Below are 25187 nucleotides of genomic sequence, written 5' to 3' on the forward strand. Positions count from 1 at the left end.
ATTTCTAAAATGTCTAAAGTGTTCTTTTAGAGACACAATTAGAATAATAAGAGAACAAAACATAGTGTCATTGTATATTTGCTTGAGTCAGAAAATGAAGGTTTTTTCCCTTTACTTGCATCTTATCGTCATTTTAGGGGCAAACAAGGACAAAAGTGTAACTGTGTAATGAGCGCCTTTATCCCCTGTCTGAACTGTCGACATATGATGTCCCCACTGAAAACACACTTGAGCAAGGACCATGTGTTCAGCTTTCATATTACGACAGCCTAATTTTCAAAACTATTTTCAAAGTGTTTTGTATGGGTAATTGTGATTTACTGTCACTCTCCATTAAAGTCAAGAATAAGGGTGAGGCCAGGGTGCTGGGGAGGAAAATAACCCACAGCAAGACACCGCAGTCAGGGAGAAGGATCGGAGACGAGTTGGTCGCTGCTCATTTCACGTCCTTTGTCTCAACGGATGACGGTCACATTATGTCACTGTCTGCTTTGAAACATGCAAAACACAGAAATCTTCAGATACGCAGATATGAGCGCACTATTATTCCTGAATAAAAAAAAATATATATATATCAGTTTGAGGACCAACACTGTGAATGGGGGATTCTAACTCATTTCACTGTTAACATGAGAAGTCTTTCCAATATCTCCCAAAGGCACAACAGTTTTCATTTTCAAGGCTCAGACATTAGAAACTAAACCACCAGCCCAAATCCAACATAAATAATAAGAGCACACAACACTCTTACTCAGCCTGCAGGCAGTTCCAAGTCATGGTAAGTCTGTTCAGCTTCCCCACAAAGCTAAACCATTATACTAAACCTATTTTTGCATACCTGTAGTTATTGTGTACTATATGCTGTGGTGTTCACAATAGCCTGACAAAAGGCAAGGGAAGCTCATCTTTAATTCAAGGCAGGTTTTCTCTCACAGAGATAAATCCTCTTCCCACTTATAAGGGTGTGTGAGTGGGGGTGGGGTGGGGGTGGGGGCTCCAACTATTCATCTCTCTATTGAGCAATTATTTAGCCTACCTGTATCCTCTGCAATTTTAGAGAAGGATTCAATTTTATGTTTCTTTTAGCCATTTAGCTGCTGGTCTACCCAGAGTGACACTGAATTGCTAGAACTGATCCTCTGCCATAATGACGGTGTTCCAGCGTGCAACATATGGCCAACACTTGTCACGTTCATTTCCAGACAGTCATGTAGCAGGTTGCACCCTACTCACATATGCACACCTGGAAACCGAGCATTCTGTCGCATGTTGTCACCACAACACAACGTGATTCTGCTGGAAAAACATTTTTACGCCTCTGATTTAATTTCCTCTTGTTTGCCAGCATGAATACTTTAAAAAAGTCATCCCTGCAAAAATGTAAAATGCCAGCCGAGTGCCTCTGCATTGGTTTGATATAACTTGATATAAGCTAGTGGAACAGACACTGTGCCAGTGTCATTGTAAATCTGTCTATGTTTTCTTTGTGTGATCAAGTTGTTATTCCTTTGTGAGGACCTAACGGCTTGAAAGGCCTGGTATTCTCGGCATGAATCATTTAGATGAAAGCCTGAGGAGGAGGGGGGAAGGAGCATGAGGCACCTGATGTCAACTTTAATTAGAATCCAGTTTGGTCCGCATTACCTTGACTTTGAAATCCTAGAGTCCTGCAGGGGAAGTGGAGACAGTTCCACGGTTACAGGATGTGATTAGACTGGGTAATCCCGGCGATAGCTCGATGCCACAGAAAACCACTGCAAAAACGAGTTAATAACTTTCACTTTGTTAAATGCTTTTTTCCACAGTATCCACTCCATGCCCCGCAGTTTCTCGTATATTTACTGAGTACAACAAGAGCTGCAGTTGGTTTTTCTAGTATTAATTAACAGGCAAGCCCCACACTGATCTTCACACAATCAGATAATTATTGGTGCGTGGGGGTTGTCTTGATAGGAATTATTACAAATTTAAAAGCCTATCATCATTCCCAGTTGTTCAAAGTTGCACCTTGATATTCATGAAAACAGAAAAAGTGACTTCCCAGTGCAGACAGTGGAACATGACTAGACTCTCTGAGTGTTTTGAATGAAATGTGTCTTTAGAACAAACCCATGGGAGCTCTAAATCCCAGGATGTCCCTGGTGTGTCATAAAAAGAAGTCAGGGCACATCACCATCACTTGTGTCTTATTTCTCACTGTTCTGCTGCATGATGTGAGACATCAGGGCCTACAGCTTTAGCCCAGAGAGCCACTCCACAGACAGACAGAAAAAAGGAGGCTGCTGACATCCTCCACACTTTATGCCCGTTTAGCAATCCCATTTTGGACATGCAACATTATTTCAAATGCTAGTTAAAAGTCTGGCAGCCTGGGGGAAATAAAAGAAAGACCTAAATAATATGTTCATGAATTCATAGAGCCATGTATAGCAATCACTGCTGGCCCTGCTGCATGTTGTAATTTCAGTACAATAAATGATGGACATTGTGCTGTAATTTGGCATCTGTGATTATGCTGCATGAGTCTCAGTGCAGACTGAGCCAAAAATGAACATGTGCAAGGACAGCAGGGGAAAAAAAGAGATGTCTCTCTTAATACAGCCACACCTGGATTTACAGTAAAATGCTGTCCCTTTAAAAAACACATTCTTTGTATAAAGGTCTTCACTGAATCAAATCTCTGCTCTGTATGGCAATGAGTGCAAATTCTAGTCAAAATCACAACATGTAGCAACCACTATGGCTGACTGTAGATGCTATGCAAACAACCTCTCCATGTTTTTCATTGAGAGTCAAACTGTTATCTCCCGTCCTGGCTAGCTTGTATTCAACCTAATTTTATACTGCATTCGTGCACAAGTCTTTTAAAACGTTTTAAATTTAGTTTTGGTTTGTAAATTTGACTACTTAGAAAGTCAAAGAATTAATTTTTACTGTTAACATTGGAAGCTGTATTTTTTTAAGGATATTTACAAATACCTTCAGGCATGGGGTAAAAAAAAAATCCCAAATAAATTAATATTCCATAGATTGCAGTGGTCACTACTGTGGTGCATTCAGCTACCTTTCAGTGTTTTGTACCTGGGCAAACTTGATCTTTTCTAGACAGAAAGTAGATGTCTGTGAAATATTATAAAAATACCTTTGAAATTGTGACCTCCCCTGTCTAAAGGGCAAAATATAAAGAATTGTTTTAAGTAATTTATAAGGGGCTAAGGCCTCAAACGGGATAAGGATTTTATGTAACTCATGGGAGTGATTTTTGTTCAGTGCTACATGAAATGATATTGTGTGTTTTATCTTATTTAAGGTTCAGATGAAATCATTCTTGAGCTTAAAAGTCAAATAAAACATCTATATATTAATATTTTTATCTAATAGATGAGTGATCCAGAGTATTCTAATTTCAAGAGAGCTGAATATCAGTGGAAAGCAGAAAATAATGAAACAAGTGGAAGGTCCAGGAAAAAACAATTTTTCCTGAAGATGGATGACACACTGCACAGCGACAGCAGCCACGAGTTCCTCCTGGAGTAATTCCTGAGGGAGCGAGGCTGTGAAAGCAATGGCCAGTGTCCCACTGAGTGCTGCATCAAAATGTTGTAAATACAGGGGAGCAATGCCTGTTTGCCATTTATTCATACGCGATTGTCTTGCCTGTACAGGGAGCAAGAGTGACTCCAATTAATGACCTGTGTGTTGAGCTGAAAGAGGCTTCTGTGAAGGGTTGAATACCACATTCTCAGAAAAAGCAATTGTAATTAAAGAAATAATATGAGATTTTGGAAAATATGCTTATTCTTTTAGATATCCATAAAGCTTAAATAACTAAAATATTCATGGGCTGTGGGAGGAGGACCTACCAAGCAAATAGGGATCATGATAATCCCAAATAGCAACACAGGACATGCTGCTTAACTTTAAAAAGAAATGAAAACTAACCTGTCTTTATTCAAAAGTAAGACACTCTGCTAAGCAGCACCTCCAAAAAACTAAACACTGAAAAGAATGTCAGTGTCCCTGAAAGGTCACCGTGACTCCTGATGTGTCTTTGTCAATGCCTGTCCATATGCTAACACAATCTAACATACATTTTATTAGAATTAAAAAACTTCTGTTGTTGTAACCAAAAAAACTTAAAATCATTTGACATCTAAAAACATATCTGGAAACTTATTAAAATAAAGCAAAACCTGAATTTTTAAATCCACAAATGCGCAAGCGAGTTTGAAACAAATGAACCTCAAGACTAGTGTTTGAATTGCACTTTGGAGAATATAGAAGTATAATGTTGCTGTAGAGTTAGTTACACTGTAGGCTCAGAGACTGTATATAAAAGATGGATGTAGGTGTTGTGATTATCACTCAGAAGTTTAAAGTTTAAAGACTTGAGATAAGCATTATGCTTATTGTCTAATTAGCTTTTTTCTACTCAGAAGAGAAGAAACTGAAGTGTGCTTACGTCTTTCCATTCCCTAAATGACACCCTGCTTTACTTTATGTTTGTGTGCAGTTTACGAAATTACATCACACTATATTAAATAAGACATAAACTAGTGATAGAGGCCATAAACCCATCAGCTAAGCGGTTACTGAGGCCATAAATTAAATTGGAAATGCAGTTAATTTCTCCCAGACTCATTTCTTCTAGCCTTATACACAAGCACGATTTCTTTTTGTTTCTTTCTTTTGCAGTTGGAGGAGCTGCCCCCTGCTGGCTATAAGAGCGAATGCCCTATTGGCTTCACTTTTCCAACCTGTGGGTTACATCCATCTTTTATATAAGTCAGTGTGTGGGTTACAGCTAGAGCTCAATGGGCTATTAGGAATTTGTTTTTAAAGTTGACCAAAGAATGTGCACACAGCTGTAACTACATTGCTTTGATATCAGAGAAAACAAGGGGAGGCGAGTTCTAAGTGTCATTTTCCCCCCCCTGCGATTTCTCAGTCGACTTGTGGATTTTTATTTGCGATGCACATAGCAGTACAGAAGTGATCATTTCCTCAGGAAGCGTGAGGTGCACTGAATCTAAAATATCATTTTTGGGGGGCTTTGTGTTCATGTTTTACTGAGTGGCAAAGATGCACTCGCATGAGTAACAGGAACACTGACTTTAATGAAACTTCAGCACATATCAATAGATGGCTTCATATGTACAGTATTACCATTTGAATCATCCAACACAAATAAGGCATTTCAAGTTTTGGAAATGGTTTAACTGGTTTCACATGTTTTGGTGAATCAACAGGGTAGCTGACATGTCACCAAATTTAATTGGTAAAGCAATTTAAGAGGTTATCAAAGGCATACACGTACCACACAAACAAATGGCAAAATGTATCAAGACACACAAGCAGTATTTGTAAAACATCTTCCTCATAATGCATTTGTTTCATCCTAACATATTATTCGTGAACTCGTCAGACTTTGGCTCTTTTGTGGGTTTGAAGGGGGGAAGGTTCACCACCACCATAAATAGTTCATGTACACAATGAAGGACAAACAAATTATGTACAATGTTTTTCCTCTAATATTAAAAGGAGTAAAGAAAATCCTGAGGGCTGTCAGCTTCTGCACTTGCTCATCCCATGTCCTTTGATATATTCCTCTCCTGTTTGGTGCTTCGTAGTACACATCTGTCTTACTGTTGTCTACGGAGGGACGTCAGATTCTCTCCAGATATTAATCCAAATGCACAGACAGTCTCGTTCTGTCTCAGAGTTGGAAAAAAAATGGGGAAAATGTATTCATTACAAGGTTATGATGAAGTTTCCTGCAGGCGGCTTTGAGCAGGAGCCTTGAGCAGAATGTGTTTTATGTATTCTACATCTTTTTACACTTTAATTTGAGAAGTGTCTGCATTTCTTCAAGCAACAATGGGTTCATTGTCTCTTGCGTTAATTGGTCCTACGACAGTGCTGAAATGAGAAAGAAAGACACATTTAGAGGGCTATATGCTAAGAGTTAATAGCACAGAAGAGAGCATAAATTCTGTGTTTTGCTCTTTGCTCAGTTCAGAAGTTGGAACAGTTGGGAGAAATTAATTAGTAATCCAGTTTCCCAGTAAGCTGACCTGCAAATTATCCTCTGCACCTGAGGTCTTCACTTGCATCCCTTCTGCAAAATGCTAATATGTTGATGTTGTGTATGGCTGAGTGTTCTGACAAGAAAAATAAGGAAGGAATTAAGAGGTTAGACTCAGTTGTTAACAAGTCAATTTGCACTGAAAAGGAATCCTGCAAAGTTCAATGTTATGCTGATGCCACAGACAGAGTCACTGAATGCTACACTTTTCTTCCACATTTCTGCTATAATATCACGAATCCTGCGGTCAAGAGAGGTTATCTTACCCTTGTGGTTTTGATCTTGTTCCCCGCATAACACATCCAGCCTGAGTTGTCAGGGAGCGTCTTACATTCCTCCCCCTCCAGGCAAGGCTCCATCTCACACCACCACTTCCCAATTACTATGGATGCTACAGGCAACAAAGACAAGAGAAATAACATAGTAGCCAAGTAAAAAGCCCCAAACTGAAAAAGCCTGAAAGCACAGCTTTGGTGGTTAGGAGATTTAAGGTGAAGTTGTCTAATTCTAATTATCTATATGTTACGTCAAAGCTTTTGGTAAGTAATGTGGCTGTATATGATAGCTCTATATGCTTTGGACAACCCGTTTTGGTGAAAAACTATTGCTTTACATTGTATATCCTTTAAAATGTGGCCTCTTTATTAGATGCAGTTATACATTAATACAGAGGCTGGAACTCAGGCTTTTCATTGAGTGTAGGGATTGGTAGGTGTGACTGGGACTTGACTTTAATGCACACCATATCCCTGCCATCAGAAGAGAAAATTGCCTTAAATACAGGGTAAGTAGACAGTAAATGGTTTGCAATGTGTGACAGAGGAAAAGAATGTGTCAGAGCTGACATGGAGAGCACTCAAATATCCCTCAGTCTGCTCAGATATTGCAGTAATATTTGCAAAAGGATTTAAGATAAAAGCTGCAGGTGAGAGGTTTCCTAAAGCCAATATGTGTTTTAGTTGTGTCAGACCCCGACACCAAATTCATTTCTTACAAAGCATTGAGCTTGTGTAGGAGACATTTGTCAAAGCATGTGTAAAACCTTCATGAAATATCCACAAGGTGCATATTTAATCAATGCCTATTTTGTCTGTGTCTCTTTGCCTTATTCTATTTTTTATTTCTGCACTCTTCCCTGAGGTGCGCTACATTTGGCAGATGCATTTGACTGTCTTGTGTCGGAGTAAAGCTTACCCCTGCAGAAACCTTCTGCTGTCTGTCAGCAACACAATTTGTATGTGGCATTATCACAGGTAATGTTAATCTTATTTGGGACAAAGCATTGCACGGGTGACTTCAGCCTTTTGAGAGATTTGCACAAATCTCTGTATCTTTATAAAACATATTTTGTATGTAAAACAGAACATGCTTGGTAGAATTCCAAGGGGGAAGCATCCTATTCTTGCAAAGCAGTCACACACAGAATAAATACCATGCAATCATAGGACAGAATTAGTAAAGCCGATATTGTAGATTAACCTGATATTTTTTCTTCTTCTTTGGTTATAAAAATACTCACCGTCAACACATGAAGGCCTGTTTCTAGTGGTTCCAGCTACCTTCCCTGGCAGACAGGAACACTTGACCGTCTGTGACCGCTCCTCAATACGATTCTTATTACAGCATCTGTGAGCAGCAATTACCTCACATGTGCCCCCTTCTGATAAGAAAGAAAGAAAAAAAAGGGCTACATTTAGCCATTAAGTTGAGCTGCATTTGCTTTCTGAACACTTAACTCATTTGTGGACATTTGTGGATTCACTGCTGGAAAGTTACTATTTTAGTTGAGCTCCGTGTTAACAATTATGAGGTTACTTGAGTAGTTTACACTAATCTTGCTGTTTGGAAGGAAATATTTCTGCTCACCTACATTTAACTGATGATTGTCGCTTGATTAATCAAAGAGACAATTATTAGGTTTTTAATCAACAGCTGTGTTTTCAAGCATGAAGTATTTTGGGGAGCAGTTTCTCCTGTGAAAGCAGACCCTTTTTAAACCTAATGAAGGTCATTTTAAACATAGTTATTGACAAAACAGGTTTTCTAAAGATGCTATTTAGCTTTCTGAATGGAATAGCTTTTTCCCAAATATCACGATATTAATAATATCAGATTCACAGTGAATTTATTACATCTTTAGTTATGCTTTAGATAGTACATATAACCACATATGATAAGCTTATAAAATGCTTTGGATTGGCCAAGCTTGCTTCCACGTGACTCTTTATTAAAAGAGTGGTGTCTGGGTCGGACCCCTTGTTATCTTTCAGATAACTATGATTTTAGCTTAGAAATATAAAATGCTCATCTATCTATCTATCTATCTATCTATCTATCTATCTATCTATCTATCTATCTATCTATCTATCTATCTATCTATATATATATATATATATATATATATATATATATATATATATATATATATATATTTGTTCTGTGTTATAATTGAGCCCCCTTATTTTGCCTATAACTGTGGTAACATTGTAGTATTGGCACTTTTTGTTGAGCAGAATATCTGAACAGGGCTTCCAACAACAACTGTCATATTTATGTTTCTGCTCATGATTTTGAATGCTTTAAAAATGTCCCTTAAGGTACTTGAAAATGATGTATCTTGTGTTTAATCTACAATGTCCATATTCATGAATTGTTTGTTTTTATGCAGCAAAATAACAGTAAAACATCACAGAAGTTTGCCGTAAACCAGAATAATCATTCCTGTGCTTTACAGTCTTTGAACAAGCGAAGCCCCTGCAGCTTGGCGAATGTGAAATGACGATGAAGAGATGTGTGAGAGCGGGCAGAAAAAAGACATCTATTAGCAGGAGGAGAGGCCTGCTTCAGGGTTATCATGAATATGAACACTGCATCCACCATGCAATTATCGCCAAACTACTGGCTTTGCCCTGAGGGATGTTAGAACTGGACGAAACGGACATGACCCACCTCGGCCTCTGGCCTCTCCCACCCACTGCGCTCAGACTCTCCAACATATGAGAGCTGTGCAGCAAAGGACCATCTGACAATTACACCCGTCAACATGACACAAGATCAAGGAGGTTGCAGAGAGAAAGAGCAGTGAGAGGGGAAAAGTATCTGGTACACTGCCAGCAAAGTGATTTGAAGTAATGTTTGACAATGAGCTGTGGGTTTGTGAAATGTGTCATGGCTAGATTTGCATATATTGCTTCACTGCATTTGAATATTTTGGTTAGTGAGGTCCTCTTGATTCCTAGTAGTTTCTTCGAAGCCTTGGACACCATCTTAGCAGAAAACCCGATGTTGTTTGGTCATCGGACAAATCACTGCAATGAAACTAATGAAACTAACCATAAAGTAATCAAAAAAGATGGGGTTGTGTTAGTTGTGAGATGATTCAAAGACCTTTCTTTCACCTTTCTTTGAAACTTTTGCTATTGCATGTAATCAGTGATTGAATATTTACTAAGTTGTAGTTAAAAAAACAGCATACAATTAAGTAATACTCAACCAACTGTTTAATTTGTTTATCAAGAGAAAATAACAAATATTTGCTTGTTCTAGGCTCAACGTGCAAGAAATGGTACACTGAACTGGTGAAGGGATATCTTTTCTCACTAATTAAAGCAAACAATGAGGACATGGTTCATTCTACAGTTTGACTACCATCTGACTGTTGTTGCAGCCATAAACCCTTCTTTCTTCTGGCATTTCCTGTCTATATTTCCTGTCTTCCTCTCATTCAGTCATAAAGGGAACAAAATGCTAAGAAATATATCTACCCTGGTACTTTTTAAAGAGTAAAATAAATCTGTGTAATAAATATGGTTACCACTCTACTCACAGTACAGCAAAGCACTACCTATTGTCAGTACGTGTGCACATTCTCAATCTATTGATCACTATTGCACTCTAACTTTAAAATTCCTTTTCTTATATTTAATTGCATTATAATACCTTAAAACGCCAAATCGGGGCGACATGGTGCTCACACTGAGCTCTGAAACTGAAGTATGAAGAGGTCGCATGATAATTTTGGATCACTTCTAAATAAAGGAAGAAAAAATGTGATTGTAGGGATTCAGTTTTTAAGTGGAAACCAAATTCATTCATAAGGCAGCTTAAATTTAAAAAAAAAAAGGAATAAGATAAATCTTGTGAGTCATCATCTAAGTTCCGGGGGGATTAACCAACACGGACCCAGGTGACCTACTGGGTAAAAGTAGATCACTCAACTTCTCACTGTGATTCTCTAATTTTTACCTCATTGCATTAAGAGTCATCATTATCTTTTCTAAGTGTGTAAAGCTTCAAAAAGTCAGATTGGTATAAACTTAATTGAAATTGATTCAGGATTCAGTATTTCTCCCGGGTTGATATTCAGCATATTTACAATCCTTGGTTGTGAATCTGCTCTTGCAGTAGCAGAAGCTAGTTGTGTTTATTAATAAACACAACTAGCTTCCGATTAAGGGACAAAATGAATAGTCAAATTTCAGACCATGGGAAGGATAGAATTAAAAAAGTTTGTCATTTTCTCGCTTCTTGCCAAGTCAGTTGAGCTTCTTTGGGTTATCATAACTCCAGGTTGTATATTTCAGAAAACATAAACAGCCTTTGGTTTAACTGAAAAATATCCAAATTCTGTAGCCAGTCTGAGCGAATATTGCCTGCTGCCTGATGCACTCAACAAAAGGGCATGTCTGCACAACGTTAATCGTGATGTACCAGTGGAAGCAGTGGGGCATCATTTGAAAACAACAGCCCACAGGGGTTTGTTCTTCTTAATGCATCTCCTTAATTGCATAAGACAGCCCCAGATTTCTTCTTTGATCTATTAAAAACACTATTCAACAGAATTAACTTGCATTGCTTGTTGCTACCAAGCACAGCAAAGAATAAGGATACTCTATTTTTGGAAATCATCACCTCCGAAGAATACATTAAAATCGAATAAAAATGCAAATCAGTGTGGTATTTCCAGCTGGCAGGTGTACTGGGTACCTTTAAACAAAAGCTAAGCTTACACTGATGAACACTCTTCAAGTTCACCCATGGTTTCAGCCTGCAAGTACAACACGCTGCATGCTCCAAGACCCCATCATTGCATGATAAATATTGCAGAAGGAAACGAAGGATAACATGGCTGGATATGAACGCTCTCTTCAGGTAAGGGCTGGAGTCATGCAAGGGTATAATTGTTTTCTGTATTTCCATTTCTCCTATTATCAGTCTTCCAAATGACAAATGGCTTTTGACAGTGTGTGTGTCTGCCAGTGTGTTCGTGCTCATGGTTGTATTGCCTCTACAAAAACATTTTGATTGACAGGGAACAAGGGTCACACAGAAATTGTCATTCATCAGGTCAGAGGTCACAAAGAAAAAGGGTCTCAACTGGAGCTGCCCTGATTTTGCTGCCATGCTCCCTGCTCCTGCCTCTTCATTACTCTGGGCCAGAAAACCTGTATAACCTGCACTCAACAGGGCACAACTCATTTTCAGGCTTGGAAGAGCTGGGGAAAAAATTATTCTGCTATATTGTGGTAAGATTTCTCTAGTGTTGCCTGGGAAGATCTGTTCCTGGTGTTGTTTGGTTTCTTAAGGTGATTTATTGCATATGCTGACCTTTGTTGATCTGTTATGAGAAATAAATCCTTGGAACAATGAACATGCTTTTGATTGTGTTTTCTAATTCTACAGTTACAGATACAATGTAAATGATTAACGATGAACAGGACATCAATGATACTGAAGTATTTACCAAATTAAGCATTGAAATTTAAAAAAAACATACGGAATCACACCAATTTTCTTCGAGCATATGAGATAAATGTTTACATTAATACTGGACTGTATTTAAGAACTACATTTACTCAAGAGAGCAAAATCTATGCAGCATAAGCTAAGATTTTACTTTTTCATCCTTTTAAGAGTCTAATTTGATCCTATATTTGCCAGAAATCAATTTACATCTTTCATTAGCTGCTGTATGCCTAAAAAATGAGAGTGCTGCTAAGCTTTAGAGTACATTAGATCAGAGCTGTTTTATCAGCAGAAATAACTTTTAAATTCTTCTCAGCTGTTTTTTTTTTTTTAAATCTCATATTAAAAGTACTAGTCATACTGTACAATTTTGTGCCTTCAGTGCAGCTAAAGGACCTGTCTTCTGTTGTCTTACTGCTTTATTGGTTGTGTTTGTGTTACACTTTTATCAGTCTATTACTTGATATTCAAAGCACTTTTAGAGCTTCTTCCCTATGACTTTATACATTTTCACATTTAGTTTAACATCTACAAGCCATAAAATATGATCAAAGGGTCCAGGAGAGCTACAAATGGATCTAATGGTGAGATCATTACCTTAAGTACTATACAGAAATGCTTGTAGAAAAATAACTGAATTGTAGATGCATTCATTCTGGACTCATCTGAACTCCATGAGTTTTGAAGCATCTAAAGCTTCTTTTATGTCTGCAAATCAAGATGTAACAGCATGTTGATAGCTAATGTAAAATCAATTTAATACTGATTTTGTGAAACACAAAAAGCAGAAAACAAAACATTTTTCTAGCACTCTAAACAACTCCTCACAGAGGGTTCTGTGCAGAACAAGTTTACCACATGGAAAATTGTCAAAACACTTAAATGTAATGCTATTATCTACACAAATGACAACACCTGGGATCCGCAGCGTCTCATCTGCTCAATGGACAGCAAGTGTCGTTCAGTCAATGCTCTCCGGCACAATGAGTCACGCTGGAAGCCAACAACACTGCATCGAAATTCGATGAGTTATGGACAGCAAGCCTGGTTGAAGGCAAATACTGTCAAATCATGCGTGACATGAACGCGTAGCACCAATTCTGAATTTCTGTGGATCTGCGGTCCTGCCTGCCTAATGAATGTGAGCAGGGTTCATGTGGGACCAGTAAATGGTTCTTCAGACGTGATGAAACAGCTATTGCGCAGAGGAAAATGGTCAGTTTATCTCAATAGAAATGTCACTACGCAATAAGTATGCAATGGCTCGCTGTCTACTGTAATGAGCCCAGACTGTGGGGTTGTCTCTGGAGACACTGATAGCAAGTATACCCTCTGAATGACAACACTCCTCTGCCATCTGTTTCAGGCATTCAGAACTGTGTATACATGAAAAATGTTATATGTGTAATTCATATAGGGAGTCTGAACACCACGATTTAATGAACAGCGAATATAACCGAAAGGAAAGCACTGAAAGTAGTCACTGTTACACTCCATATACAAACCAAATGGAAAGCCTAAGGGACTCAATTTAGCAGATAACCAGTTTCTCTCCTGGGCTTTGTATTCCATTGACTGGCAGCCGGTGGCACTCTGTGTACACCCTGTTCTGAATGTGTATGCTTGCACAGTGCACAAGTGCCATGTGACAATATATCTTGATAACTGTGTGACATCTGAATAACTCCAAACAAGCTCAGAGCTGAGTCCATGTCACATGGAAGTCCCTGGAAAGTCCGTAGTTCCTGTGGTTAATTATTTTGTAGCTCAAAAGTCATTTATCAGAGACAGCGGGCCCTGATTTCCCAACCACAGAAGTCCACGTTTTAGAGCACCATGCCTGTCACCTATTAATGGGAAATGCATCCAAGGTGACCCTTAATAGGCTTCACTTTCTCTGTGCATGCTCTCTGTAGACATCCAAGCCAGCAGGGTACAGCAGTTCTGTTGCTGACAGGAAATGGGAGCGCCAGATTAGAGAATGTCAAATTAATGCAGATGGAAGACAGTGAGAGGCACAAAACATGTGACTGCATGGTGTCAAATTGAGTGTCTATTTTTTTCCCTGCCTTCTGCAAAAACATCTGAAATCCCTGCAGTACTGTTGTTATTCTAGACATAAATGCTGGGGTGAAAGTGAGTGACATATTGCTCGATACACTCTGAGACAAATTTGTTTTGAGTCTGGAGAAAATGCAGAGGAGTTGTTGCAGTGTAAATGAGATTTCAAACAACGCTCGAGTAAATTTGAGAATTGCAAATGTTTAAAGAATTAACAGAATTTGTCAACAGCTTTAGGTATTAATTGCTATCAATACATATTTAGGTTGATCTTTTTTTTCTTCTTTAAAACACTTGCATGTTGTAAGTTTACAAACGTGTGCGCATGTGCTTGATAGAAAGGGGGTATCAACACTACCATTTTCTACTCTGAAAAGGCACTGTCCATGACAAATAAAAGTACAGATATTCATGAAATATGCCCGGTGGTTTTGACAGCATGTCACGCAAGAAGGCCGTTAGATTGGTCTTGTGCAGTGGGCCAGACATGGGTGATACTTTATTGAAATGCCAAATGACTACTCACAGTGCAGAGCGTGCTTTTGTTTTAAGATGCATGAAAACTGCATGTAACAAAAGAAGCAGTGAGTAGTGGAGAATGGGTTTCTCATTTGCATCTGAGCCTCAAAGTCTGTCGTCTCGTGTTGTCACATACAAGACGGGACCGGGACACTGGCGACACCGTGGTCCTGATCAAGGATATTCTGTGCTATTTTGACTCTTCAGTGAGTTGGTCCCACACATGAAAAAGGCCAGTGGTTATGTGTTTTTTATGGTGTGGCATGTTGAGCTTGACAGCAAAGTACAGCAATCACACAGCAGTTTTCATGTCCATTAAACACACATAAAACAGGCTATGCTGTTGTTGCACACAATTACTGCAGAGTTCTCGGAAAAGGAGCGCATAGCAAAGAATGCATTGTAAAAATTTGTCTTCTGTCAGTGTGATGTCATTCATTTTTAAATGTCAAGCTGTTCCTGTCCTTCTATCTAGCTTTTTTTTTTCTCTAACTCGCAAATGTCCAGAACTGGTATTTCATATTTTTAGATCGCTTGCTCAGATGAAAGAGTTGCATTCAGCAAGAAGAAAAGGAAGGAGAGATAGAGCCAAAGCAGAGAGCCTTTAGAGAACGGCTGTTCGCCTCTGATGTGACTGCTGGCCTTCTCACTGCCAACCAGACAATCCACCCTGGGTGCCGATGTGGTAGCAGCATGTAAACTGTGTAACATGCGTAATGCAAAGATTAAATGACCTTTCCTGACTGTTCTCTCAAGAGACAGTGGCGATTATTATGTAGGAGTGCCGATAAGGGGACTAATATGGCAGATATTATCTTTGCTGGCAGCCCGTGCCAAAGGATCAACATTTTAAACACATCTTCCTGCCATTAAGGATGATACAGGACATTTGTTTTGTATATTGAAACATTTTAAATGCATGCATAACATGCTTTAAATTAGACATTGTAGATGTGTTCACTTCACTGACTGCCTCATAAAGTTCTTGTTAATTTGCTCGATACTGGACCAGATTTTAATGTAGACCCTTAAAAAGCACTGTCTTTTTATTGTAATTTAATTTCTTCTGGTGATGCATGACTTGAAATGTCTCATTTAGTCTCTCCGTCATGTTCTTTATATTTGACAAAAACATAATATCCCCACTTTCGTCCCCCATTTTCACACATGCATTATCCAGTCTCTGCAGGAAAGGTAATTGGATCCATGGTGTAAATATGCCAGAAGACTTATGGCACACCAAGGAGATATTAGGAGCAGAAAAAAAGTAAAATAAAATCTGCATGAGAGCCTGATAAACCCAATATTAATTACTTTGCTTATTCCTAATACTACCCTCCCCCTTGGAACCAATTATCAAGTTGAGATGCTTCTTTTCAGTTTAATGAGGTCTAAGTAATGATAATGAATTTCATATTCCTGCCAAGCATTTAAAATAGGCTACCACAAAGGCAATGCCATGTGAAATGATCTCTCAAGCATAATTCCCAGTCTGCAAGAAGTATTTCCTTCATTGAAAAAATCAAAAATGTGGAAATGAGGTCCCATTTTTAACACTACAAATACAGAGCATGAATTAATAGAAGTAATATTTCTTCACCACGATGCTGTTTGGGTACCACAGGGGTGTTAGTTAAAAGAGACTCTGAATCTGCAGTCTCAATTTTAGCGAGATTACTATTTTCAACTCGATCATAAAATCCCCAGCATCCAAATTCCACAGCAGCTGGCCAACAGTGAACTGACAAAATCATCTAAGGAGCAAGACGAGCCTGAGGTCTGCCACACCTCAAAATCCTTTGCAAAGAGAAAAAAAAAAGCCAGGCTTTGTGACAAGGTCTACATCTCTACACACCCACAATGTGGCTAAGCTGGAAAACTAGTCACCAGGGTAGAATTTTACATTGGCAGGGAGTGCATTCGCCCAAGCAATCCTCAGCACACAAGAGACACGAAGGTCTGAACTTGCTGATATAATGTTTACAAACTCTGAGGGCAGGAGCTATCACTAATTCACTGGTAGTTTTTGATTCCTGGGGAAAATGTTGAATTAAAGTGAACGAGTGCTCACACATGAACACTTGTGCAACCACTGACATCAGCAATTACAGTGAAGTGCCGTGATGGTGGGATCCTTTCCAATGTGAAGGCTTGTTTTGATTCACTGACATAGGAACAAAGGATAAAAAGGCTGAATTGATTTTTTCATGTCATTAATAATGAGGAATTTGAAGTGCTGTCACGGTGCCTGGCAAAACATTTACTGTAGTCTATTATCCTGTAACTCAGTGGGCTTACGGGCCTCTAAAAGGGGGCGACATTTTTGGCTAAAAACAACACAGAGCCCATCTATGTGGCTGCAAAGTGGTACTCGCTTTTCTCTTATCATCTTATTAAAATAATGGTTCCAGAGAATACAGGTTCACAGCCGCAAATTCAAAACCAAGATATGAAAAAGAAAACAAAGAGAAGCTAAACAACTAACAGGAAGCACAAAAATGAGCAAAACAACAACCAACATACACAAGAAGAGGCACAAAGTAAAAACCAAGATATAAATAGAATACAAAATGAAATGCAGTAATGTTATTTTTTCAGTTTGGGCGTCTTGCCCTTGGGAGTTCTGGGCGCATGTTTGTGTCCAGGGTGCCACTAGCTCTTATCTATTCTGTGACTCTGGGGTATCCAGGGTTAGAGATAGCAGATAGTTATTCTTTTAGTTTCTTATTTGAATATCTAAAGCTGGAAAAAAGAGTAAAATATCTAAAGTTAGTTGTTTTTGTTTCCAAGCAATTTAAATATTTTTCATGTGAAGTTTATTATTCCCTCTAATAAATGCATTTCTTTATCTTTGTAAGTCACCCAGCACCATGAAACAACTCCATTCCAACATTTGTAAAATCATGCTGTGGTCTAAAGCAGATGTACAATTTAGTGTAATAAAACTTTGATACTAATTACTCCCAACATCATCATCATGCATTAATTGATGTGAAACTTTAATTGTATGCATAAACTCATTTAAGAAGCAACTAATTTATTTTCAGACACAGATAAACTGGCTCCATAACTTTCCCGAACCGTGTTTATTATTAGCAAAAACACTCATTCGGTTTGCTGTTTTCACACAACACAAAGGACGATGTCTGTAAAAGCCGAGTTTTGTTTTGGACTATTTCTGGATTAAAGCAAACTGAGCACTTTTATCAGGATTCGGGGATTTCAGAGTCAACTATCCTTGAGCTATGTCAGCTGTCATAGCAACATATTTAGAAAACTGCTGCTAACTACAAACAAATCCAGGGTCTAACAATCTAGCTGATGACCCCAAGAGGATGCACTGCTTCTTATACCCAGCAGAGACAAATTTGTTTGAAACAATCCAATAATAATGTCATTCGGAGGCAAAACGTGTTCTGCTATTCTAAGCAGTTATTAAACAGTAGGCCTTCTAAGCAGCGCTAATGTCTTAGAGAAGCAATTGGCCACGGGCCACAGTTCGTATACGCAAAGTTCTAACATAAATGTACTAATTTTAGGAGTAACAATGCATTCTGTTTGTTCCTCAGGAGCTTCTTTGGCTTAGTGCAAAAACTATTTACATGCAAGCTTTCAAGTAGGAGTTTAAGCCATAAGCATTTGGCATTTTGTTTCTTAGTGATGGATTGAACTGAACTGTTAGGTGAACTCTGTTTTACATCACTAAACACAGACTTTAGAGCAGTGGTTCCCAAAGTGGGGTGCACTCTGAAGGACAGAAGAATGCTATAAGGTGTATAGACTATATTATAGACAATGCATTTCTAATAGTTGTATTTTATGTTACTTTTTTAAACACATCAAAAATTCTCAGCTGCCTTTTGTCAGTTTGGAGGTGTGACCATAACACAGTAAAGGGGCTTCCTTGAGCGAGGGTACACACAGTCATCTTTAGTGACAGCCTAAATGAGACCGAAGCACCTCTTTATTGAGAATCTGTTGATATGACTGGACGCTGCGTGCATCGTTGTAGGTAAACAGAGACAAACTACAGATGTATTTTGTATTCCAAGTCACAATTTACATCTACAGACATTCTTTTTTTTAACCTCCTAGGACCTGGCGTCCACATATGTGGACATCACGTTTTGGGTTATTTAGACCAAAATACTGAATTTTGCTCTACAAGGGCCTTATATCCACTTACGAGGACATTCTACTGCTACTGTTCTATCAAAAATTTTAACGAATATCCTCATATTTGGCTCTTATTTTTCTTAAAAACAAAAATAAGGTTAAAAAAAAAATCTGGTAATTCTTTGTTTTTACATTCATCGGGCCCCAAAATGACCAAATATCAAAGAGAAATTAAAAATACATGCCGTGGAAGAGTTTGGGTCTTAGGAGGAAAAAGAAAGCATAAACCACATATATCATACATCTTTTCATTCTCAGCTGTTTTCCCATTTTAACCCGCCGTGATCAATCTTAGAATCAGGGAGTCTATAGCCTTCAAATGTTTAAATCAAATTTTAAAGGGTATACTTTGGCTTCAAGGATATTTACATAATGTCCACTTTGCTTAAAACATGCAGTATATGCTCCAATAGACATTAGAGTGCCTTGAGGGTCTTGAGGTATGCAAGAGTGTGTTTTCTTGTTTTGGCTCGTTCTGGGTCACTGATATTATGAATTAAGGCAGACATAAGGATGAATAAGTTTACTTAGGTCACTTTTCTGTCACATGTAGTAGGGGATGATGGGAATGAAAGACTTTTACGTTGGGATGGAGGTTTTTAATGGCAGCAGATCTAAAAAAGCAACACTGCGGTAACCGCAGATGATGAGGATTATATTTATTCGTGTCTGATGATCAATGAGATATGACTTTGACAGTGCTACCTCTCAGATAATGAGGTTCACGGCAAAAGAGCAGGCTGCTGCCAGCAATGTAATGACCTCAAGATGTGACAGATTTGCAATTACTTTTCTGACTCATGAATGAGTGCTATTAGGCTGTTACAGTGGCCTATTTGTAATAGGTTATGTACATAAACATGGCATATAATGCACAGTGTTAAAATACATCAATAAGTTCTTAAAATGTAGATGGCATGTAGAATGTTTTTGTAAAGAAACTGAAAGACGTTTTTAAAATAAGGTCATTATTCATTAGTATCATGTTCTGAAAAGTTTATTTAATTTCTACTTCAATTTGTTACAGTTCTCTAAAGGCCCGAAAGAGAAAATTTAACACTGCAGCCTTTATCAGGAGGATAAACTTTGTGAGCCATTAACACCTGTGTTATTAATACTTGGGAAAATTTGGCTTCGATAAGAAATAGCCGGTGAAGTCATGAGAGAGAAAGAGCGAGAGAGAGAGAGAGAAGCCTGGCAAATTAATTAAGCTGTGGGCCACAGAAATTCATTTTGCATATAAGCGTTGTGACCACAAACCATAGCCCGGCACAGAATTGGCAGAAAGACTTCAATTAAACATGCTGTTTAAACAAATATCCACAAGCTTAGAGGAGTACTCTCTTATGAATAATTCATAGGCTAAAAGAGGAAATAAATGGGAAATACTAGAATATGTAAAACCTATTTGTAGCTGTGAGCATACAGTAATAATTAGGCCACTGATTGTCCTCAGATTCATTTACTTAAGAATATATTTTTCTTTCAGGGCTAACCAAGGAAATTACATGAATACTGTCTAAAATATGATGGCTGAACAAGCTTTGCCTCAGCTTTCAGCAGAGCCATTAAAGCGGGAAATCTTTTTAGCAGGCGGTAGAAGAAGTTTCTGGTGTTTCACAGAGTGGCCGATGGTCTTTCAGTATAACAGTAACATGTGTAACAGCATCAGGACAAAGTGAGTTTGCCGAGCTCCAGATGTGGCGAAGCCTCGGGCTGAGGCTGCACGCCACTTCCCATTGGCACTGCAGCAGAGCAGCGATGACACTAGTGAGAGCATGGTTGAGAGGAGGTCTAGGGGAGGGGAGGAGGAAGATGTATGTCAAAATAATGTGCCTCCAGGATGCCTTATATAAGGCTATTAAATTGTCAGTGTCTAAAACAGTGCATAGTGGATACAACCTTTGTTTGTGACAGCCGAAAATCCATTTTTCATGTTTGTTTCATTGTGAGCTTTGGCAGCGAGTGGTTTCTTTTGTTGAGGCACACAGAAAAAAGTCCTGATCCTCTAGTCCCCTCTAAAGCTGCAGAATGGGAGACATGAGGGATTTATGTGGTATTTTCACTCTAGGAAAAAAAAGGAGAAACTATAGTTTCACTCCATATATTAGAAGAGAAGATATTTAAGCTGCTTAACACTGAAATTTCATCGATGTTTGAAGGAGCCATCTTAAAGAGGAAGAAGGGTAACTTTGCAAGAGTGTAACATGTAGCATGCGTGACTTAAATATGAGCAGATTTTAACATGCAAGTGAGCTCCTTCTGCTTGTATCCCCAGTTCTGCTGCTTTGCATATCTTCTCTGTGTATGCATGTTCACTCACAGCCAAATGTTTTACAGTAACCACAAGATAAGAGATTATCTGCACGGCGTTGAGATTCAGTGACCTTTCAGTTATGAACAGTTTGACCCTGCCGAGCCAAATGTTGGTGGGAGTAAGTTCACGAGAGAGCAAGGCCACCTCAGGCAACCACTATCTACTGTTTGTTGTAGTTTTTGCTAACACCTCCACATGATGCACTGCATCACCAATGGCACTATTTCTTCCCCTGAATGTAGACTGCTGCTCAAAAAATTCAACACACCTTTGTTCCCTCTGAACTGAAGCATGTATTTTGATCCTTAACAAATATCACACAACATCTGAGGTGCAAAAGTGTAAATAGCCATACCTGCACAGGATTTTTAAAATGTATTTTTAGCATCTTAGCTTACATTTTAAAATCATTGCCAAGTTATGGGGTTATTTTTTTGTTTGGTTGTTTGTTTACCAGGTCAGAGTTTTAGACAGAAAAAAAATTGTCCATCTGCGATTCCTCTCGTTTCCTCTGGATATGTTCGGGGTCAAGAAATACACAACCCCAAATAAAAAGCAACATCTCTGACCAGGCCTTTACGGATGCAAGACAAACACAATCTGTTCTCTTTTGTGCACTGTTCACGCTCTTTGCACCAAATAAATACAGCACCTCATGAATCATACCGCAGAGAGCAACCCTGCCTGTACCAGGAAGGCAGAGAATAGCCCTAAGCATATCTGAGAGAGTGGCAGGCAGCAATCTGTAAGTAGAGCTGTAGGGTGGAAAGCAGGCCACCTTGTTCGATTCACTGAGCACACACAGGCACCTAGTCAAGGGTCATCTAGCTAATGGACTTCTGGACACACATTCTTTGCAATAAGGCTGCCAATATGTCAGTGGATGAACAGAACAGGTGCTTCCACAATGTCAAAAAGAAATTATTATTGAAAACACATCTGGAGTGTGAGACACAGTACTGATAATAAATCTCTCAGATGCCTGTTCACACAACAGCCGATAATTCATCAACAGTTTCAATATGTTTAAGAGATATAAAGAGCAGGTCACAATTAGCTGAATCCAAAACCACTACACATGAATGATTTGATATACGTCCGGGTAGATCTAAATTCCTATTGGCAAGAACACAACTGATCTCTCACCCTCTGCAATCTTGATTTCCTCTGGTAATACCAGTCACCGTGAACTCGTGGCATTTTGCTGCCTTTAATGATTGGCCCAGTGGTCTGTAGCCAATGGCCTTCTTGCCACCAATTCATGACCCGTCAACCCCAATCCTCCCACCAATCCAACAGGCACACAACACAGCACAGAACAAATGTTCGAGTGTCAGAATCAATCCAGACAGACATCCCATCCTCCTCTCATAAAATTGGCATCTCATTTGTGCGGAAGTGAGGTCTATGGAAAAATGGAATGACAGGACATTTACCCTGTTAGTAAGACGGGGACCTGAAGGATTCAAATTGTTTCTTTTCTCCAAAAAAGGACCCGAACGCACAGTTGAAATATTAATTCAATTTCCTTTTGTTGATATGAGACCACCTTTGAGAAGATATCCCATTTGCCTGTGTTTTTTCCCTCTTCTTTTATATATTTTTCTTCGTCTCCAATTCACATGCACACACCTGAGTGATGAAATGGAGGTGTTGGAACAGGAAGTCTTCTGACTCACAATATTGAGACTATTGAAAAGACTTCTTGCTGATATGCTTGAGGTGCACCAGCGCATAGAGGAAATAACAGACACTCAGGACCTGCACATTCATGCAGCTACTTCTCCCTTTGAAGTTCTGACAGCATTGAGCTTCCTCTTCTCTGTTGAATTCGGAGATCATAATTATTTACCATAACCAGGGCTCACGTCCGCCTGATGAAAACAAAAGTTCGACCGCAATGCTTCACTCATATTCCATTCAGTGCAATTTCACAGTCAACACAATCGCACAGATCAAATTGAGGGGGAGCAGTGTAGCATGAATATCAACCGTAATAGCTGAAGAAGGAAAAAGCAAAGGCATTCATTGTTTATCTGTGTGATCTTCAGTAGAAGTTCTCAAGCTATGTGGTGCAAATCTTAATGAAAGTCAGCCCCTGTGCAATCTGCCTGCTAAATAATTTGTTAATCACTAATATATTAATGAAATAAAGACTGAAATAAAGTGGACTAATATTTTCTCTTAGGAATCTAATTAAGCACTTAAGCAGCCAAACCCAGCATACAGTAGCAGTACTCAAGAGGCAATGGAAATAAATGGAGATGATTCAGAATGTATTTTTTGTAGACATTTCTATGCTGTATGTGTCATGTCAAATAAGAAAGAAAGCACAAAAAGACTCACCAATCATATGAATTGTGGTCCGCCCAGGCCTTGTCCCAGGATGCTGTTGGATGGTGTCGTAGAAAGTGGCCTGACACAGCTGGATGGCAGTCACACTGACCCAGAGGCACAGGCAGAGCAGCCAGGACATGACAGGACACATCTGCTGAGGACCAGTAGAGCTGGAATCAACCCACAATGCATTATGTCTCAACCTCTGACCTCACTCTCCCTCACCACCACTTCTGCCCCATCCCCTCTGCATGCACACTTCTGGAGTCTTGAGCAAAAATGAATACATTTCAATTTTCTTTTAAGCACTTTTGTCGGTAATTTGACCTTAACGCCCCTCAGTGGAGATTTTTAGTCATCAGAATTTATCATTAGCATGATTATATAAGTATGAGTTCTTCACCATTTCATCTTCCTACTTTGCCCTGTCTTGTCCCTGAGCCACAACACTGCAAATGTGGAGTGATCCCTGGGGACTTTTTCCCATGCAGCAGAGATTTCCCCTGACAGGCTGACTCCCTTCAACTCCTGAGCTGTGCTCCTGCCTCAAAACCAAAATCAAACTTAAAGAAAGATAAGATTTTGCAAGCAGCTGGCTGCCGTGGCTTTTCTGTATCTGTCACAGTAATATGACAGTGACGTGGTGGTAATAGGAATCAAAAGGCTTGTAATGTCTCACCATGCTGTTTAGATAAGAAAAAAAGGAAAATATAGAACAACTGGGAGGAATGCATCTGGTCATATCAAAATGGAAAATGAAAAAATATTTTTGGAAAAACATTTCTTCCCTGAAATTCATTCATATCAGGATTTATTTATTAGGTTTTACATTTTAATCTAATTTATATATTTCAATGATAAGCCCTAAAAAAACTTTTATCAAATCATAAGTAAGAAAAAATCTCATTGGTAGTCCTGGGTTGTCTTTTCTGTCTTTTTATTTATTGATATTGGTTTTGTAAATGTTAAATTGGAATAAAATAGATAATTAGCTAAACAGACAGTGCAATTTTAAGCAAAATCAGTATCATAAAATAAGGTCAAATGTATTTAGATTTTCTCAACGCTGTGTCAAAGAGTCCAGTTATTCTTTATGAATGCATATTTCACAGTTTCCATTCTTTTTTTTCAAAGACTGATACAAAACCTGAACATCTTAACAACGACAGAAATGAGGTTTCACTCAGAGAAGAAAAAAAGATTACCTTACCTGAGCAACCCAAAAAATGAGTGTATAAATATCTCAACAGAATGGCATAAATCCATCCATAATTCTGCTCATGTTGATCCCATCCAATAACTGTGGATTTGGCTCAAGCAGGGAACTCCGCTGACTCTGTCTCCCTGCTCCACACTTTGATAGCAACAGTCCGGTGTTTCACGAATGACCGTCAAGCCAGAGTCAGGAAATAGATTTACAGCTGTTTCAATTCCACCTTTGAATTATCACTGCTTCCCCTTAAAGAGCTGCTCCCAGTGACACTGAATTCATTTGCCCCTTCGCATTTATAGGCACGTGCAGAGTGTTCCTTGATTAACTGTAGTGGAATCTCTTCTTTCCCCGTCTGCATCCTTCCAGTGAGAGGCAGCCTCTGAACAGCAGCGCTCGCTGAGTCCCTCCTCAGCGAACACTAAGAGACAAATGTTCACGTACAGCTTGGCTGAGTGTAAAGAGTGTATCACATGTCTTAAAGCCAGACTGCCTCTGGATTAGATTGCATAGTGGGATTCCATCTAAACAGATGCTTCTAACAAATGCAAATAAGGGAAACTGGTATCACTCATGTAGCTGTGACCACGGGATTAGCAATTATTTACATTTAGAATGCATTTATTTTTCATCTGAGGCAACAGTTCATTTTATTCTTTTCATTTTTAATTGAGTGTCTCAAATCTGTCTACATTAGGGTTTTAAAGACACGCTCAGTGTTTCTAGGTGATTCAAAA

At 38.8% G+C, this 25187-nt stretch overlaps 1 protein-coding gene across 2 annotated transcripts; it reads right to left on the minus strand.

Annotated features, from left to right (window-relative positions):
* Positions 1-5097: 5097 nt before the first annotated feature.
* Positions 5098-24892, minus strand: LOC146364660 (chemokine-like protein TAFA-1). 2 transcript variants are annotated; one of them, XM_084917598.1, is made up of 6 exons: positions 24451-24892; positions 23250-23410; positions 7605-7745; positions 6352-6476; positions 6075-6161; positions 5098-5919 (listed from the first exon to the last, which is right to left on the minus strand). In XM_084917598.1, the coding sequence occupies exons 1-5, from the start codon at positions 24504-24506 to the stop codon at positions 6129-6131; spliced, it is 516 nt and encodes a 171-aa protein (XP_084773724.1). In that variant the 5' UTR covers positions 24507-24892; the 3' UTR covers positions 5098-5919; positions 6075-6128. The 2 variants fall into 2 exon arrangements, with proteins under 2 accessions (XP_084773724.1, XP_084773725.1); XM_084917599.1 differs by having other exon boundaries at positions 23250-23391; positions 24451-24890.
* Positions 24893-25187: the final 295 nt, after the last annotated feature.

This window comes from Perissodus microlepis, chromosome 20, assembly GCF_051167445.1.
Source record: "Perissodus microlepis isolate ML-2025 ecotype Zambia chromosome 20, ASM5116744v1, whole genome shotgun sequence".
Taxonomy (NCBI): domain Eukaryota; kingdom Metazoa; phylum Chordata; class Actinopteri; order Cichliformes; family Cichlidae; genus Perissodus; species Perissodus microlepis.